Raw genomic sequence first — 19,352 nt, forward strand, 5'->3', positions numbered from 1 at the left:
TGGGGTAGGCAAGGCTGCGAAGGATCCTTCTGATGTATCCTGCATTCACGGGAAAAGAAGGATTTTGAAGGAGCCTTTGAATTGGGAAGATGCAATTTGCTATACTTTCCCCTTTAAACAAGTATCGGTGCGTCCTTCGAAGGATGCAACCCCTGAATTGGGACATAGCTGTTGTGTGAGTGATTTCTACTTTCATTCTGAAGGGAAATTGATGTGTGGAGTTTCTTTTTACATAACTTTTTATTTAGCTTTTCATGAACAAAAGAGCAAAGAAATAGACACACATTCACACATATGCATATATTTATCCACATTCACATATACACAAGGCACACATAAGAGATAATGAGACAAAACAATATTGTTATGAGTTTAGCGGGGAATATTATATCAGCTTCAAGCTCAGCACTTACTCAACCATAATCTGAACATGTTATTTCACTGACAGAAGCTCAGCTGTAGTATTAATGTAATAAAGAGAAAGTAAGAGACTATATAACATAAGTGTTTATGATTTATCATGCAGCTCAAAGTATTATGGGTAGAATCTCTCTACAATCTATCCTGATTCATCATCACAGTTTCACCGATGATCCAATATTACAAACCATAAACCCAGGATAGAGCGGTTGAGTGAATGTGGTCTGGACTGTGTGGATGAGGCTCATTGTGTCAGAGACGCTGTAGAAGGACAGAGTTCCTGCACTGTGATCCACATAAACTCCTATTCTACTGTGATCCACACACACTCCTATTCTACTGTGATCCACACACACTCCTGTTCTACTGCTGATGGGCTTTACAGGGAGTTTAGTCTTTATGTTATTGTGTATGAATGAGTAACTGGAGGAAGAGCAGAACAAACTCCAAGACTGATCATTATATCCAAACACACACTCTTTACCCCGTCCCTTCCTGCTGATGCTCTTATATGACACTGATATACACACATATTCACCACTGCACTCAATCTCCCAGTAACAGCGTCCACACACACTCTCTCTACACAACACCTGAGCATAATGATCAAATCTGTCTGGATGATCAGGATACGACTCCTCTAGTAAAGTGTCAGTAATCACTCTGTTCCTGTCAGACAGATAGAGGAGTTTATTCACTGTGTTCAGATCCAGATTGAGCTGATGGGAATCTGATGGAGATCAAACACATCAGAATCAGGAATTATGAATCTGTCTGATCTTTTAATGTATCTGAACTCTTCATGTTCAATATATCATCAGTGTCTCAGTGCAGTTTACCAGATATCCTGAGCAAATCATCATTTACATGATCAACTCTAAAACTCTTCTGTCATGTTTTCTTTCACTTCTCCAGGAAGAACATGAACACACTCAGTGAGTTTTTCTGCTTGTTTTCTCAGTGACTTACATTGTAGGAAGTCGTTCCTGGTCCTGGGAACAATGTTGGAGAAAGTGCCTGTGGAAATCAACAGACATGAAGAGTGTGATTATCATGTCAAGAGAAAATGATCCCTGCATCCGTTCCTAAGACATTTCTAATATGATCTTCTACATGATCTGAGATGATGGAGGATCATTTCTGAGAGCAGAATCTCCAGGACTTTACCTCTGTCAGAGATCTTCTTCAGCTCCTCTTTGCACAAATCCTCCAGTTTTTCTCTCAGCTGAAGGACAGATTCTCTCACGCCATCAAAAGAGGAGAGAGAACTGAAGAGATTGTCATTTACGTCTGTAGATTCAGGAGGAGCTGAGAGAGACTGGAAACTCTAGAGAAAACAGAAATCAAAGCTCATCACCTCCACACTTCATCAATAACCTGCTCTACTGTCAGATTTGTGCGGCTCCTGTTGATCTTTAGTAACTCTCCTCAATCCAGCACTTTCACAGCATCAGCTTCATTCTTCTCATATTCATTATGTGACATTAGAGACAAAAGTTCCAGCGTTTGCCTTTTACACTATATGTGAACTTCCTAGGAAATCAATTTAAGCTCAATATTAGCTTGAGAAATACATCATTTTATTAGAAATACTGCGATCATAAATACAAATGTTTAGTGTGTTTTGAAATATGTTAAAAAAAATGTATGACAGCAACAGTGAAATAAAGCAAAAAAACACACACCAAAAAAAAAAACACAATTGTCCAGGAAACATAAAAGTCATTAATTTAGATGTGGAAATAAAATCTAGAGGTCAGTAATATACCAACATCTCTCTCACATTAAATATAAATAATTAATCATTATCCTGATCAAATGCATCAATCTCCATATTAGCTGTATTATATTGTGTACATTGGACTCTAAACAAGTTTAATACACTGGGAATGTCATTAAAATCTTTGTTTTATTCACAGAATTAAAGGGCAAGTTTGCTAAATTCATATTTGTGTGATGAAAAGGCATTAATATGTGATATTTTTGTCTTTGTTAATTTAATTTACTGTGAAGTGTGAAGTACTAAACAATAATTTAATATATGCTTGGATTTGGGGTAATTTAACTTTTAATAAAGCACTTTAAGTTTTATTGAAAAAATAATAGGCTACTGTTTCATTATTAAAAGTGAAGAAACAATACTGTTGTTTTATTAAAGAAAACAATATAAACTTTCTCATTTTATTCTAAACATTGTCCATTTATTTTTCGTTGAACACATCGTGTGTCTAGAGATTGGCTTTATTTAAAAGCACACTGAATTAATTTTGACATGGAGTGAATACAGAGCGAGGTTTTTTATTAGTGGTCGGGCAGCTAGTGATGAGGAGAGAGAAATGATCAACTAGAAATCTCAATAGAAGTAAACTGCAATCAGTTTACTATAAATGAGTTTAGATTTGGATACTGTGAACTGGAACCTGTGAAAATTTCATTGCTAACAAACTACGCTGAACAACCGAACACTAATGTTGTTCCTACAACCAATATGAGAGCAGAAAAAAAATTATGAATGTACATCAGTTGGGAATCATTTCAATGTTAAGAAACAAATTATTCCTATAATTTGTAAAAAACAACAAAAAAAAACTTTAAAAAAGTATCATATCAATGCTTACAAACGTTGCTATTTAAGTTTTCAGTGTGTAAGTTTTGGAAAGGGGCAAAATGTTCCGAAACGGCCCTGAAATCCACAAGGACTCTTACGCCCGTTTCACACACACTCCGTGTGCAGTGCGTGTGCAATACGTGTTGCAGTACGTGTTGCAGTGTGTATGCGGTCCAGGAGCAGCACATGCAATAGTGCCTTCACATATGCTGCGTTTGCAGTGCGTAACTGATCCGCTGCTATACCACAAATACATACTATTTGTATTTCAAATCCAGAAGTTATCAGCAACTTTTATTTAAAAAAAGTTGTGTCAGCATTGTGATTCTCTTTGTACACATATACACTGTTTAATGGACGTATTCACGTTTAAACACAATTTAAACAACGTATTATTCAATGCAATACTTATATATAATTATTTATTAAGTTGCTCAAGCAAGTGGTAAAATATTTAACCATGTACTTATATTAAAATCGCATAGCCTACATTCTAAATTAAAACTTGAAAAAGACAAAAACAGCAGACTCATACCCTTTCTTTTGCATAAGTTAAATCTTTACAATAAATCTTGCATGTCACAGGATCTTGTTTTTCCACCTCCACGAATGAGACGAGACGAGTGTTGTTCATGATGTCGCCTTGTTTAAGTAAATTGTATTTCCCTTGATTTACCCCGGTCTTAACGTCTCAGCAATTCTCTTTGTACGCATACACTCTTTAATAGACATATGCACATTTAAACACAATTTAAACAATGTAGGACTATTATTCAATGCATTAGGCCTACTTATACTTATATTAAGTTCCTCAAACAAGTGATCAAATATTTAACCATGTAGGCTACTTATATAAAAATCGCAAACATTTTAAATTAAAACTTAAAATTGACAAAAGCAGCCGACTCTCATGCCTTTTCATTTCCATTTAAATTTTAATACAATAAATCTTGCATGTCACAAAGAACTTGTTTTTCCACCTCCATGAATGAGACGAGTGTTGTTCATTATGTCGTCTTGTTGAGGTAAATTGTATTTTCCCTTGATTTACCCCGGTCTTAACGTCTCAGCATTGCGATTTTCCTTGCTTTACCCCGGTCTTAAAGTGGAAAAAGTAGTAGCCTATTTAATTAAAAACATTTATGGTGAAATGACTACATTTTCAGGTCAATCTGTGTTCATTTTGACCACGAAACATGCGCTGCCACTTTAATTCAGCGTGTGCAGCACAGCAAAAATAGACTCGATGCAGAAACGATATCTGCACTGCTGTATACGCAGTACGCACCGCACCTGGGGCCTCATGTATCAATCTTGCGTACGCACAAAAACTTTAATTAATTTGCAATTTATAAAATAATTGACATATATTGTCACCAAGCGTGCCGCACAAGCCCTGAAAAGTGAAGCCAAAACATCTCGATCGCCCCCCGATATTCAACGGGACGTGAGACCAACTAAACAATTAAATACACTTCAAATATCTTTTTTCCAAAGGTGGTTTCTTTCATTTGCTGTCGTTTTTATCACACTGATGTAAGTTCAAGTGTCTGTTTAAAAAATTATTTGGTTTTTAGTTAGTTACGTGATGCGGTGGTGTAACTTCATGATTGACAGCTGTGATTGACAGGTTCTCTGAGCGAAGTAGTCACTGAAGCACCAACAGACATTTTTTTCGGGATCTTCGGAGGACTGAGGAGATTGTATTTACTTTATTTTAACAAGCCTCTTGTCGTACTGCAATCAATTTTTAAAAAAGTGTGCAGAATCCACTCTCCCTGAGTGCATTCTGCGAGAGTGAGGGCGGAGCGTTGATTTCGCGGCTTTACTTTCTGCTCACAACTGCGAAGGTCTGGTCTCGAAATCGCTACTGCGCAGACTCAAGTTCCAATATGTCAGTGCCATATCGGGATTCTGGTGGCTTCAGTTCTGATCAATGGAAGAGAGCGAAGGGGCGTCGTCCATCTTTTTTTACAGTCTATGATTGTCACATGAGCCTTATGGGAATACTCTATCAATTATGCAATTAAGTAAGAACATATAAAAGCATATGCAAATTGATACAACCCTTAGTCTATGGCAATGACAGCTTTGGTTTAATCAGAATCAGAATCAGAAAGAGCTTTATTGCCAAGTGTGCTTGCACCCTCAAGGAATTTTTCTTGGTACTGAAGCTTCCAGTGCACATATACAAATACAAATACAACTAGAAAAAAAAAGTTTGTTGAGACAAACTTTAAGTTGGCTTGAGAAAGCCGGACCAGAGAGTTTGAAGAAGTTAAAAGTAGCTAGAAGTTTTAAGTAGTTTGAAGTTTAAAGTAGTTTAACTTTTGATTGATACATTAGTTAGAAAGAAAGAATAGTTAGAAAGAAAGAAAAAAGATTAGTTAGAAAGAAAAAGAAAGAAAGATTAGAAAGAAAGAAAAAAGATTAGTTAGAAAGAAAAAGAAAGAACGATTAGTTAGAAAGAAAGAAAGATAGATTAGATAGAAAGAAAGAAAGAAAGAAAGATAAGTTAAAAAGAAAGATTAGTTAGAAAGATAGATTAGAAAGAAAGATTAGTTAGAAAGAAAGAAAGAAAGAAAGATTAGTTAGAAAGAAAGAAAGAAAGATTAGTTAGAAAGAAAGAAAGAAAGAAAGAAAGAAAGAAAGAAAGAAAGAAAGAATGAAAAAAGAAAGAAAGAAAGAAAGAAAGGTAGATTAGTTATTTAGAAAGATGGATGGATTAGTTAGAAATAAAGAAAGATGGATGGATTAGTTAAAAAGAAAGAAAAATAGATTAGTTAGAAGAAAAGAAGGAAAAATTGATTAGTTAGAAAGAAAGAGAAAGAAAGAAAGATTAGTTGGAAAAAAGAAAGAAAGAAAGATGGATTAGTTAGAAAGAAAGAAATAAAGAAAGGAGGATTAGTTAGAAAGAAAGAAAGAAAGAAAGATGGATTAGTTAGAAAGAAAGAAAGAAAGAAAGAAAGAAAGATGGATTAGTTAGAAAGAAAGAAAGATTAATTAGTAAGAAAGAAAAGAAAGAAAGAAAGAAAGAAAGATGGATTAGTAAGTTAGTTAAAAATAAAGAAAGATGGATTAGTTAGAAAGAAAGAAAGAAAGAAAGATAGATTAGTTAGAAAGAAAGATGGATTAGATAGAAAGATGGATTATTTAAAAAGATAGAAAGAAAGACTGATTAGTTAGAATGAAAGAAAGAAAGACTGATTAGTTAGAAAGAAATAAAGATAGATTAGTAAGAGAGAAAGAAAAATTGATTAGTTAGAAATAAAGAAAGAAAGAAAGAAAGAAAGAAAGATTATTTAAAAAGATAGAAAGAAAGACTGATTAGTTAGAATGAAAGAAAGAAAGACTGATTAGTTAGAAAGAAAGAAAAATTGATTAGTTAGAAAGAAAGAAAGAAAGAAAGATGGATTATTTAAAAAGATAGAAAGAAAGACTGATTAGTTAGAATGAAAGAAAGAAAGATTGATTAGTTAGAATGAAAGAAAGAAAGATAGATTAGTTAGAATGAAAGAAAGAAAGATAGATTAGTTAGAATGAAAGAAAGAAAGATAGATTAGTTAGAATGAAAGAAAGAAAGAAAGAAAGAAAGAAAAATTTATTAGTTAGAATGAAAGAAAGAAAGAAAAATTTATTAGTTAGAATGAAAGAAAGAAAGATAGATTAGTTAGAAAGAAAGAAAGAAAGAAAGAAAGAAAGAAAGAAAGAAAGAAAGAAAGATAGATTAGTTAGAAAGAAAGAAAGAAAGAAAGAAAGAAAGAAAGAAAGAAAGAAAGAAAGAAAGAAACATTATTTAGCAAGAAAGATAGTGTCACGTATCAAATGAGGAGAAGGATTTACAGGTTAACAGTGTTTAATAAAAACATAAACTCACAGCCGTACACAAAATGATAATCCAAACAGGTGACACAGAGAAGGCAACAGAACAACCAGTGACATCAAACAATGAACCAGCAAAAGACACACAAAGACACAGCTTATATATGCAGGTTAATGGGAAACAGCTGGTGACAAATGATCAATGATTAACAGACAGGAGTATGGGAAATGCAGTTAATGATACATATGACAGTGAGGGGAAGAGACATCTGGTGGCAACTCAGGAAACAACACTAATACAATACAATAACACAAAACAGTCTCACACTGTGACAGTACTCCCCCCTAAAAGGAGTGGCTTCCAGACACTCCATAAGACCAAGCACAAAAGTTCAGGTGGGTGGAGGAACGGAGGTGGATCTGGGGGAGGGATGGAGGGTCTAGAACCCCAGGGCGGGGCCGCAGGCGGTGCAGGGAGCCAGGGCGGGGCCGCAGGCGGTGCAGGGAGCCAGGGCGGGGCCGCAGGCGGTGCCGGGAGCCAGGGCGGGGCCGCAGGCGGTGCAGGGAGCCAGGGCGGGGCCGCAGGCGGGACCAGAGACCAGAACGGCGCTGGAGACCAGGGTGGTGCTGCAGGCATCTCCAGACACCAGAGCCGAGCTGCAACCCATGGTGGTGCTGGCGGTAACAAGAACCTGGGCAAAAAAGCACAAGAGGCCCTATGGGCCAGGTTAGCTAGGGCAGACAGTTCAACTAGCTTGGGGTCGGCCATCTTGGGCCAGGCAGAGAGTTCAAGGAGCTCGGGGACGTCCATCTTGGGCCGGGCAGAGAGTTCAAGAAGCTCAGAATCGGCCATCTTGGGCCAGGCAGAGAGTTCAGAGACCTCGGAGTCATCCATCTTGGGCAGGACGGAGAGACTTTCAGTCGTGACAGGAAGTGCAGTAGACTCATGTTCAGACCTCTCAGCTGTGACAGGAAGTGCAGTAGACTCAGGTTCAGACCTCTCTGCCGTGACAGAAAGTGCAAGAGATTCAGGTTCATATTCCTCAGCCGTGACAGGAGGTGCAAGAGACTCAGGTTCATCTTCCTCAGCCGTGACAGGAAGTACAGTAGACTCAGGTTCAGACCTCTCCGTCGTGACAGGAAGTGCAAGAGACTCAGGCTCAGACCTCTCAGCCGTGACAGGAAGTTCAAGAGACTCCGATTCAGACTTAACGGCCGATTCAGGTTCATGGGCTTGAGAGACATCTTGCTGAACAGAAGAGCAGAAAGCAGACCACACACACCACAGAGCCATGGTAAACACAGGAAATACTGAGTCCAATGAACATACCTCTGGTGCCTTCCTGAGAACAGGTGCAGGCATGATGATAGCCCTCCTTAGAACAGGTGACGCTGAGACAACAGCCATCTGGAGTGTAGGGGCAGGTATAACCCCAGCAGTCTCAAAAATAGGCGCAGGCATAGTGACAGCCATCTTGGGTACTGCTGCTGGCTTGGCGGCGGCCATTTTGAGGGCGGGTGCAGGCTTGGCAGTGGCCCTCGTGAAAACCGGCATCGGGGTTGGAAGGCCAGCCCTCCGCACTGACCCTAATGGAGTCTCTGCCAGACTAGACCTCAGACGCTGGGTTCTGGCATGGATAGGAGAGAAAGGTGAGGCAGCCATCCTGTGAAGTGGCTCTGGTGCGGCAGCCATCTTGTGAAGTGGCTCTGGTGCGGCAGCCATCTTGTGAATAGGCTTGGGTCTCCTCTCCATCTCCCTCTCTCGTGGCCGACGCTCGGGAAAGAGTGAAACAATCATGTCTCTAGCACTCGTTACATCCATAATTGGCTCGGGTGTGGCAGCCATCTTGTGAAGAGGCTCAGGTGTGGCAACCATCTTGTGATATGACTCGGGTGTGTATTCCCGCAGGCCCAGAGTCCCAACACACAACGACCGGTGCGCACTACCTCCCCTCAAAAAATTGCTTGGACGGGGTCTCCTCCCTGACCTCCGAGAAGAATTCACCTTAGTCTTGGAAAAGACCCGAATCATCTCCCCGGTAAGTGCCTTGAAAGAGGCACAGCATGGGTCCCGTCTCTCCCACACCTCTGTTCCCCATGTGGCTGCTGGACCGGTCAGCAGCAGTAGCACGAACGCTACTTTCGATTCCTCAGTTTCGAAAGTCCTGTGATGCACATCTAGATGCAGAGAACACTGATTAATAAAGTCTTCACATAACTTAGGCTCACCAGCGTATCTCTCAGGGAAGTCCGTGCTAGGCTCCGGCTGACCACTCAACTCCGTGGGGTTGGGGGAAATGGATGGTGTGGGCGACACGGAACCACTCTGCAACAACAGGAGCTGTTGTTGCAAATCCGCCACCCTGGTACTCAGTGCCTCTCTCACCCGCTCCAAGTTGCTCTCCTGTGTCAGATCCATAGCAGTGATACAAAAATAACTCCAGCTACAGATAACTCCTGTGGCTGATAACCCGCTCCTTCCTTAATGGCTGGTTCATTCTGTCACGGTATCAAATGAGGAGAAGGATTTGCAGGTTAACAGTGTTTAATAAAAACATAAACTCACAGCCGTACACAAAATGATAATCCAAACAGGTGACACAGAGAAGGCAACAGAACAACCAGTGACATCAAACAATGAACCAGCAAAAGACACACAAAGACACAGCTTATATATGCAGGTTAATGGGAAACAGCTGGTGACAAATGATCAATGATTAACAGACAGGAGTATGGGAAATGCAGTTCATGATACATATGACAGTGAGGGGAAGAGACATCTGGTGGCAACTCAGGGAACAACACTAATACAATACAATAACACAAAACAGTCTCACACTGTGACAGATAGATGGGCTGGTTAAAAAGAAAGAAAGGAAGACTGATTAGTTAGAATGAAAGAAAGAAAGACTGATTAGTTAGAAAGAAAGAAAGAAAGAAAGAAAGAAAGAAAGAAAGATAGATTAGTAAGAGAGAAAGAAAAAAGATTGATTAGTTAGAAAGAAAGAAAGAAAGAAAGAAAGATGGATTAGTTAGAAAGAAAGAAAGATAGATTAGTTAGAAAGAAATATAGATTAGATAGAAGGAGAAATAGATATAATAGGTTGGAAAGAAAGAAAGAAAGATAGATTAGTTAGAATGAAAGAAAGAAAGATAGATTAGTCAGAAAGAAAGAAAGATGGATTGGTTAGTTAGAAAGAAAGATGGATTAGTTAGAAAGAAAGAGATTAGATAGAAAGATAGATTAGTTAGAAAGAAAGAAAGATAGATTAGTTAGAATGAAAGAAAGAAAGATAGATTAGTTAGAAAGAAAGAAAGATTAGATAGAAAGATAGATTAGTTAGAAAGAAAGAAAGATAGATTAATAGAAAGAAAGAAAGATAGATTAGTTAGAAAGAAAGAAAGCTAGATTAGTTAGAAGAAAGAAAGAAAGATATATTAGTTAGAAAGAAAGAAAGAAAGAAAGATTAGATAGAAAGATAGATTATTTATTTAGAAAGAAAGAAAGAAAGAAAGAAAGAGAAAGAAAGATTAGTTAGAATGAAAGAAAGAAAGATATATTAGTTAGAAAGAAAGATGGATTAGTTAGAAAGAAAGAAAGAAAGAAAGAAAGAAAGAAAGAAAGAAAGAAAGATGGATTAGTTAGTTCAAATCAGTCAAATCAGTCTGAAAAGATATAGCAACTCAAGTCAGAACAGTATGAAGGTCTGACCCGAGTTTGGAGTATGTAGCTTGAACGGTCTAGGAGGAGTTAGTGTCTAAAAATGTGTGGTCAGAAAAATAATAAGAAGAAGAAGAACTAGAATGTACATTTCCTGAAGAAAATGTGAAGTGGTGCTTGCAGTGGCACTGACAGATTGAGGATGGCATGGAGAGCTGAGTCAGTTTGGCTGTGAGAAGATCAGGGATGATGGTATTGAAGGCCAAACTGAAGTCCACAAATAAGATCCGTGCATAAGTCCCAGGTCCTTCAAGATGTTGCAGGATATAGTGCAGTCCCATGTTGACTGCATCATCCACAGACCTGTTTGCTCTGTAAGCAAACTGAAAGGGATCCAGCAGGGGTCCAGTGATGTCCTTCAGATAGGCCAACACCAATCTTTCAAACGACTTCATGACCACAGACGTGAGAGCGACAGGTCTGTAGTCATTAAGTCCAGTGATTTTAGGTTTTTTGGGAACCGGAATGATAGTGGAGCGTTTGAAGCAGCAGGGAACTTCACACTGCTCCAATGATCTGTTGAAGATCTGCATGAAGACTGGGGCCAGTTGGTCAGCGCAGGCTTTTAGACAAGCAGATGAGATGCCGTCTGGGCCTGAAGCTTTCCTAGTCTTCTGTTTTTTGAAGACTCGGCTCACGTCCTCCACACAGACCTTAAGCTCAGGTTGGATGGCAGAAGGGGGGAGGAGAGGGGTTGCAGGAGGTGATGGTGGATGTGTGAAGTGCACATCAGAGCGGGTGTGAGGTGTGAGTCTGATTTTCTGATATAATGTTATATTATTATATTCTGATATAATGTCCACCTTTATATCAGACCATTTCTTTTTAAGGTCATTTATAGACTGTGTACATTTGAGACATGTGTACAGTTGAGACACCTTAAATAACTTGCGTTCGCAGCAAGCACAAGTTGTGTGATTTTTGCTGTGCACGTGTGTATTAGTGTCCTCTTTGATCGTGGGAAATTTGAACAATGGACGCATCTCCGAACCGAAAATATCGGGAAAAGTTGTTGTTGTTTTTTCTCAGATGACGTTCACTTCACCATGCACTCTCCACAATGAATAGCTTATTATCCTTATGTGACTGTTGAACATAACTGGTATCACCACAAACGTTATTCTGTGCCCTAAAAATGGTCATATTTCATTGTATTGTGTCATGCAAGGTAATTGCAAAATCTAGAGAAATGTGCGAGGTGGCCAGTGGGGGATAGTTGAGACACATATCTACTGTACCCCCGATAGAGTTCTATTAGGAAACACACTGTTTAGTTATTCAGTGTTATTATAACAGTTTAAACGTCGTAATTAGCCAGCATAGGACGCAAATGAAAATAAAATTTGATATTTGTGATATTTAAACCGTGTATTATTAATAAATATTGTTACATATCTTGTTCCTGCTTTATACATTTTAACCAGTGCTAATTTAAATAAAATGAATGAATATAAATGGATGAATAAACAAAAATGTTGCCCAATTGTTATTTTCTTTATTTGTCTTTATTTTTTATATTTACAATGAATGGTTAGTTACCTTCACATCATTAAAAATGGGTGTCTCAACTGTACAATGCACCACATATGGGTACAGTTGAGACAAAGTTGAGACAAAAAGCACCTTAATTTTATGAGCTAATTGTGGAAAATATAAACTACTTGTGGGTATTATTGATTGATATGCTATATGCTAATGAAATGTCATGTGGCGTGTCATGTGGAAATTAACTTCTTTTCAGTGTCTATTTTTGTGTGAAAAATCAAAACGCAAAAAGTGTCTCAACTGTACTCAGTCTACTCTACAGTGCGACTTTCAGATCCCACCGCATTGACGGCATCAGCCAAACTCTCCCACTCATATTTTTTTTCCTTTTGTTATTAATTCCGGAGGAAAAAGTTCCAAATACTTTTTTTAAATTTTTTTTTCCCTCCAATTCACTTTCTGTAAAGTTTCGTTTCTTGCCGCCATTTTCTTACTGCTTTCTTTTGCCAAAGTGGACTCATTACCATATTTAAATTAATTAAATTAAGGGAGGAGACTGGGTGGGGCGTTGTGCTCGTGCATGTGCGCTCAATTTTACGTTAATTGGGATGTACAAAGAGAATATGAGTGGGATCCTTCGTCCGCAGAGATTCATACATCTGTTTTTTTTTGTGCGTACGCACATTTACAGCTTTGTCCGTACGCAATGTTTTAGTATGAATTCAACGCAAGTCTTTGTACATGAGGCCCCTGGGGTCTCATTTATAAAACTGTGCGTAGGAACCTTACTAAAAGTGTACGTGCGCCCGAAAGCCAAAAATGGCGTACGCAAAAAAAAAAATCAGACTTATAAAAGCGTTCGTACGCCAGAACCTGCGCAGAATTCACTTTATAAATCCCAGTCAGCGGAAGATTGTGCGCACATGCGTCTCCTCCCCGAAATAACCATATATGGAGCTTACAACGCCTAGTTTTACTATGCAGATCCTCATCTACATATCATTTGCATATGATTATTCATCCACGTGATAACGTTTAACGGTACAAGACACATTACATTAATAAAAATCAAGTAGTTGCCTATCCTTGCCTTGTTTTTTTGTAATACATACATCAAATAGTGTAAAATACATTTCAGAGAAAGTTTTTCTCAATCTTTTCCACTGGCCAAATTGTATTTTTAATTGATTTATATTTTTAAAGGAAACAGATAGGCCTTGGGCATTATTTGCACGAAACTATTTTCTCAGACAATTTGGTATGATCATGATAAGCAATTATCTCTGTGGTTAAAACATTAAAACACAACATGCCAGAGGAAAAGTGTTCAGATGCATCGAATCCACAACAAATATTTCTATTGATTGATTTTGAATATAAAAAGTTTTGTAACTTCTCAGTAATGATTTCATGTTTAAGTGTTTAACTCCATTAATTTGAATGGCATATTTAATCTAAATGTTTATATCAGAAGTAAAACATAGTTTAAATCATTATTTTATTAATTTAAACTATTATTTACGTCAATTTCACTAAACGGCCCAATGCGCTCGCTGGCGTGGACATGGATGGATATTTGCTTCAAGTGACAGGCTTGGTGAGTGAAATTATATTTGTATTATCTTTCTGTATATGTTTAATTTTTTTTTTTGAATTTCTGTCTAAAAGTGACCAAAAAGACTTTACTCCAGCTCACCATCGGTGTCGCCAAACTGCTCCATCTCCAAAACGTTCGTACGCATGGGTCAGAGTTTGCGTGCAGGTGCGCAAATTTTCCCGTCAATTTTCTTTTTATAAATCACAACTTATGCGTCGGAAGTGGCGTCCGCACATTTTCAGCCCCGTTTTGTGCGTACGCCACGTTTATAAATGAGACCCCTGGAACGGATAAACGGACCGCATCCGCGTGCAGTGTGAAAGCTCTAACCTGTTAACATGGGTACGTAAAAAAATACGCACTGCATCCGCACTGCAAACGGAGTATGTGTGAAACGGGCGTCAGGACACGATCCCAAGGTCAGGTTTTGTGTGGTTTCAGTATGTTGAAGCATTGCTAATATACAGACTTCATGTTTAGGGTCTTCATGGTCAAATTCATCAACATGTTAAAGGCAAACAATTATGAAAATACTGTCAATTCTGTCAAGTTTTAAAATCATCTGATGCAACTTTGATGAATATTATTCAAATTGCTCTCATCAAATTCACGGATTTCACCATTATATAAGAAATCAGGAGGAAAAAAGATGTAAAAAAGTTGAAATGTGAGTGAAGATGATCAGATGAGAGTCTGACTGATGATTCTATAATAACCGAACACACAGATCAACACTTCAGTCTGCGGCTCATTCTGCTCTCATGAAATGTTTCTCTGAGAGTCTCTTGCTCAAGTCCACTATGATCCTGGGCCCGTATATAAAACTTCTCAGAAATGCTCTTAAGAATAGTCTTAAGCTTTGTCTTAAAGGTGCTCTAAGCGATGTTGGGTGACGTCACTTCTTGTTGACGTTTGAAGTATTGTCAAACAAAACGGAGGCTAGCTAGACCCTCCCTCCTCCTCATCCCATGTGTCAGCCATGTAAAAATTCTCAAGAATATACAATTTTAACGTTAGTCGTTGTCTAGGACATCTCTCCTCTAGCTAACTTCCCTCTTCATGCTTCTCTCTCCTCCATCCCCCACACCCCCCTTCATGTGCACGTGCAATAGTGAGCCTGCAAGGGTTGAGGTCACTGCAGCATGACACCAATCATTTAATGTAATTATAATAAAAACATTTAATTAAGACACAGAAACGTTAATATATATATATATATATATATATATATATATATATATATATATATATATTATTTGCATTGTGCAAAATGATCACAAATTAGTATTGATGCTGTGGAATCCTTTTCAATTAATATATGTCTCCTCATTTATAGTTGGATCAATTATGCGAACATGAGTTCCATCAACAACTCCAGGGAAACCCGAAATCCTCATAAAAGTGGCTTGATTTTGCTGCAAGATTTGAAGAACAGTTGGAAAGTCAATGAACTGCCATAAGTGGCCAAAAGTGATGTCTGGCAAAGGAAAACTGACAGATTCACCCTTTATTGCAGTGGTTCCCAAACCTGTCCTAGAGTACCCCCACAACTGCACGTTTTCTTTGTCTCCTTAATCAAACACACCTGATTCAACTCATCAGCTCATTAACCCATGTGATAATGAGCTTATGAGTTGAACAAGGTGTGTTTGATTAGGGAGACAAAGAAAACGTGCAGTGTTGGGGGTCCTCCAGGACAGGTTAGGGAACCACTGCTTTATTCAAATAGTATTAAAATGTGTCAAAGATTTTGTAAGCATATTGTGCTGGAAGTCAACAGTTTATTTTTGATAACAATGAAACATGCCAAATTGTACAGACATAATTTTAGCCAGGCTGTCATACAAAGAAATTATGAACACATGAAAAAACAAGAGAGGACGATGAAATATTAACAACTGACTATGTTGCAGACAATGTATGATTATTATTATTTTTTCCTGTGAGCTTTTTAGTTTTTCTAAAACCTGCAGCTGTAGTTTGCCTTTTTTGTCACTTAATATTCATCAATATTATAGATCTGCCTGCACTGACACCGTTGTCTGAGAACTGAACTGAGCTGGACGATGACATCACTGTTTTCTCCAGAGCGGCTGTATAGATAAATTAACTAAATAGATAACTAATGATTTTTACAATGGAAATGAATCAACACTGAACTCACTTAAGCTGGACAATATTCTTCTAGATCTGCTGTACAGCCAAATCTAACTTTGTTGCATTATTTTCCTGTAATCAATATAAAGCTGCTTTGAAACAGTCTGTATTGTAAAAAGCACTGTAACAAATAAAGATGAATTGACTGGAAATAATTTTGTCAGATAAACACCTTCACCAAGTTTAGTGTTTTGTTCTTCCCTCATATTTTAATATATTAAAAATATAAATATATATATATATTTTTTTAAATCCTCATAATTTGATGGTTTAATCAAACTTGTAGGGTCATTTAAAAAAAGAAATTCAACACATCACTTTTGGCCACTACTGTATGTTTTGTGTGGTCAGTGCCACAATAGGGCTATTTCAGACCCTGGTTACTGTGGACTGATGAGCTCAAGTCATCACCGGTGCACTGCTACTTTTTACCGTTGTCAAAAAATAATTATCACTTTCATTTCTGCAGTTGGAGCATTGATTTGTAGAGTGGGAGAAGCTATTCAATTTCTTAAAAGTCTGTTACAAAAAGAATACCTTGATGATCAAGCTTTTATCGTTTGATCAACTCTGTCATCATTTAACTCCAATACATTATGGGCCCTATTTTAACAATCTAAGCTCATGGTCTAAAACACACAGTGCAAGTGCACTTAGAGCGTGTCCGAATCCACTTTTCCTAGTTTAACGACAGGAAAAATGGTCGGCACTCCCGGCTCATGGTCTAAAAGGGTCGTTCCTATTCTCTTAATGAGTAATGGGTGTGTTTTGGGCGTAACGTGAAATAAACCAGTCAGAGTCTCATCTCTCATTCCCTTTAAAAGCCAGTTGCGTTCGCATCATGACGGATTCACTATTTACATGGAGGAATTTGCAAGCGGAAAAACTGAACGCTTCTCTAGTGAGGAAACGGATCTGCTCGTGCGCGAGGTTAAAGTGCAAGCAAACCATCTACAGGACAAAGTGTTCTAGCGTTGTGGACCCGCCTATAGGCGCATATTAGTAACGCGCTCTTTAAATAACAAAAAAATCATATTGTCCTGTTCTTCTCGATCTCTGTTACCTGCAGGAAATGTATGTGATCCTGTGTGTGTGAAAGCTGCTCCAGCTCAGCGTCTCTCCTCCTCAGATCATTGATCTCCTGCTCCAGTCGCTCCAGTCGTTCTTCAGCTCGACTCACTGCAGTCTTTTCCTGATCTCTGATCCGCTGTGTCGCCTCAGAGCGGCTTCTCTCAATGGAGCGGATGAGCTCAGTGAAGATCCTCTCACTGTCCTCCACTGCTGTGTGTGCAGAGCGCTGTTAGGACACACATCACAATCACACAGTGAGCTTCAGTGAGTCCTGACTGAGACTTCTCAAACTTCTCTTCTTCTCCAGACTCACCTTATGAGACTCTACAGCCTCTCTCAGCTGCTGAAGATCTTTCTCTCTCTGCTGGATCCTCTGCTGGAACGACCTCTGCGTCTCCTTCAGCTGCTTCTGCAGCACAAACCAGTAACACAGATGGGACTTTATACTGGCACTATATCATCATGTGAAGAGTATCATGTTTGTGTTGATAAATGTTTATGGTGTATTTTCACCATTTTTTTATATATCATTTTTTTAATTCATATTTTCTGTTAAGTTCAATATGAAAGTTAAATGTGAAGCTCAAATACGCTCAGCAGTGAAAGTCCACTTACAGCTGCTGTTCACTTCTGTGACGTCTGCAGTGTGAATGATGTTTCCTGATCATATGGTGCCAATATAAACAGTGTCAACATTATTTCACCAGTGTGTAGTTTCATACCTGTTTCTCTGTCCTCTGTGCTGCAGCTGAGACAGTGTTGTGGTTTTTATGTTCGTCCATCAAACACAGCACACATATAAACTTCTGGTCAGTGCGACAGAAAACCTCAAGGAGTTTATCGTGTGTTTGGCAGATCATCTCCTGCAGTCGTCCAGTGGCATCAGTCAAATTGTGTCTCTTTCCTTTAAACAAACTCTCATGCTGTTCAAGGTGACTTTGACAGTAAGAGATCAGACACAGCAGACAGGACTTGACGGCTTTGTGTTTTCTTCCAGTACAGACGTCACACTGCACATGTCCAGCTCCAGCGTAACAGTCAGCAGGAAGTTTAGTCTTCTTCAGTTTCTCCACCACTTCAGCCAGCATGGTGTTTTTAGCTAAAGCAGGTCTTGGACTGAAGGTCTGTCTGCACTGAGGGCAGCTGTAGACTCTCATCTGATCCTCCTGATCCCAGCAGCCTGTAATACAGATCTTACAGTAACTGTGTCCACAGGGAATGGCAACTGGATCCTTCAGGAGATCCAGACACACTGGACACAGGAACTCATCCTGAGAAAATCTGGCTTCTGCCATTTTACTGCATGAATACTGAGACACAAACACACAACAGCTCAACTGCACTTTAGTCTCTCTTTCCCGAACTCTTCCTGCTTCCTGGTTCTGTGTTTGAGTGACGTGTGCAAAACAGGTTTATCAAGTCTATAAACCCTCATAAAGCCTCATTCCTGCTGAGTTTAGATTCTACAACAGTAAATGCAAAAACATTCAATGTAAACCCTTATGCTCAAAATAATTAATTGATTTGAGAAGGGTAAATTTAAATTAAACAAATTAGTTATCTTTTATATGTATTTAGAACTTTCACATTGTAAGTAATCTGAATTGTTTAATTGTTTAAAGTTTTATGAACTTGTTTCTTTGAATTTAGACAAAAGTATATATAACTGAAACTGGGCTGGGATTTCTATTTCTCAGAATTCTTTGTAATTGCTTAAATTAAGTGTTATTTTAATATAAGTGTTTTTTTTTTTGTTTTTTTGTTTTTTGTGCAAGATTAATGTTAAGTGGGAGATGTAGCAGTGTTTAATGATTTGCTATGCCAATTTAGAAGAGTTTCTATTATGTGGTGTTTTTTGGGGGGTTTCCATCATGGTGACGAGTGTAGCATGAGTTTGGTTTGAGAACAGATATATGGGTAACACTTTAAAATACGGATCCTTCGTTAATGAATAACTACACAGGAATAAATGAGTAACACAATGTTAACAATCTAGTAACTACAGTTAACTAACAAGTAACTCTGATTAACGAATTAGTAAGTAATAGCACACAGATTTAAGTGGTAGTTCACTATTAACTAATCAATAACTACTATTTTTTTAATACTTCCCAGAGAACTACTGAATTTTTTACAGATTTAAGTGGTAGTTCACTAATAACTAATCAATAACTACAATTTTTTAATACTTCCCAGAGAAATAATGAAAAAAAATTCACAATTCATGCAAAACTTAATAACTAATGCAGGAAAAATTACTAGCACTAGATTAACATTACTGCTAGATACTGTACACTAATTATCAATATGTAGTAGCGTAGCAGACTTATGATTTGGGAAAGCTGTCAATAATTAGCCTATGCACTGCTGTCTTTTAGAGAACTATTCATAAACTAAATAATTTTTAAGAATTGTTTTTATAAATGCACTTGTCTGGAACACTTACCCTGTGGCCGATTTTCCGGCATTCC

The 19,352-nt window shown here is 38.1% G+C and overlaps 1 protein-coding gene across 1 annotated transcript; it reads right to left on the reverse strand.

The window, feature by feature from the left end:
* Positions 1-221: 221 nt before the first annotated feature.
* On the reverse strand, positions 222-18,266 carry LOC309503360 (tripartite motif-containing protein 16-like). Its single transcript, XM_082176160.1, has 6 exons — positions 17,604-18,266; positions 17,195-17,290; positions 16,874-17,107; positions 1,588-1,747; positions 1,390-1,437; positions 222-1,150 (listed from the first exon to the last, which is right to left on the reverse strand). Exons 1-6 carry the CDS (start codon positions 18,174-18,176, stop codon positions 576-578), a joined length of 1,686 nt encoding a protein of 561 aa, XP_082032286.1. The 5' UTR covers positions 18,177-18,266; the 3' UTR covers positions 222-575.
* Between the last annotated feature and the right edge of the window lie 1,086 nt (positions 18,267-19,352).

The sequence above is a fragment of the Leuciscus leuciscus genome (genome assembly GCF_965113295.1).
Source record: "Leuciscus leuciscus genome assembly, chromosome: 7".
Classification (NCBI taxonomy): Eukaryota; Metazoa; Chordata; class Actinopteri; order Cypriniformes; family Leuciscidae; genus Leuciscus; species Leuciscus leuciscus.

Bases quoted from the DNA above. Each gene is read 5' to 3' on its own strand.
- LOC309503360 (XM_082176160.1), bottom strand. From the start codon at position 18,176: ATGGCAGAAGCCAGATTTTCTCAGGATGAGTTCCTGTGTCCAGTGTGT. The intron at 17,108-17,194 runs GTGAGTCTGGAG...GTGTCCTAACAG, and splicing joins AGGCTGTAGAGTCTCATAAG to CGCTCTGCACACACAGCAGT. The intron at 1,151-1,389 runs GTAAGTCACTGA...GATCTCCATCAG, and splicing joins CAGGAACGACTTCCTACAAT to ATTCCCATCAGCTCAATCTG.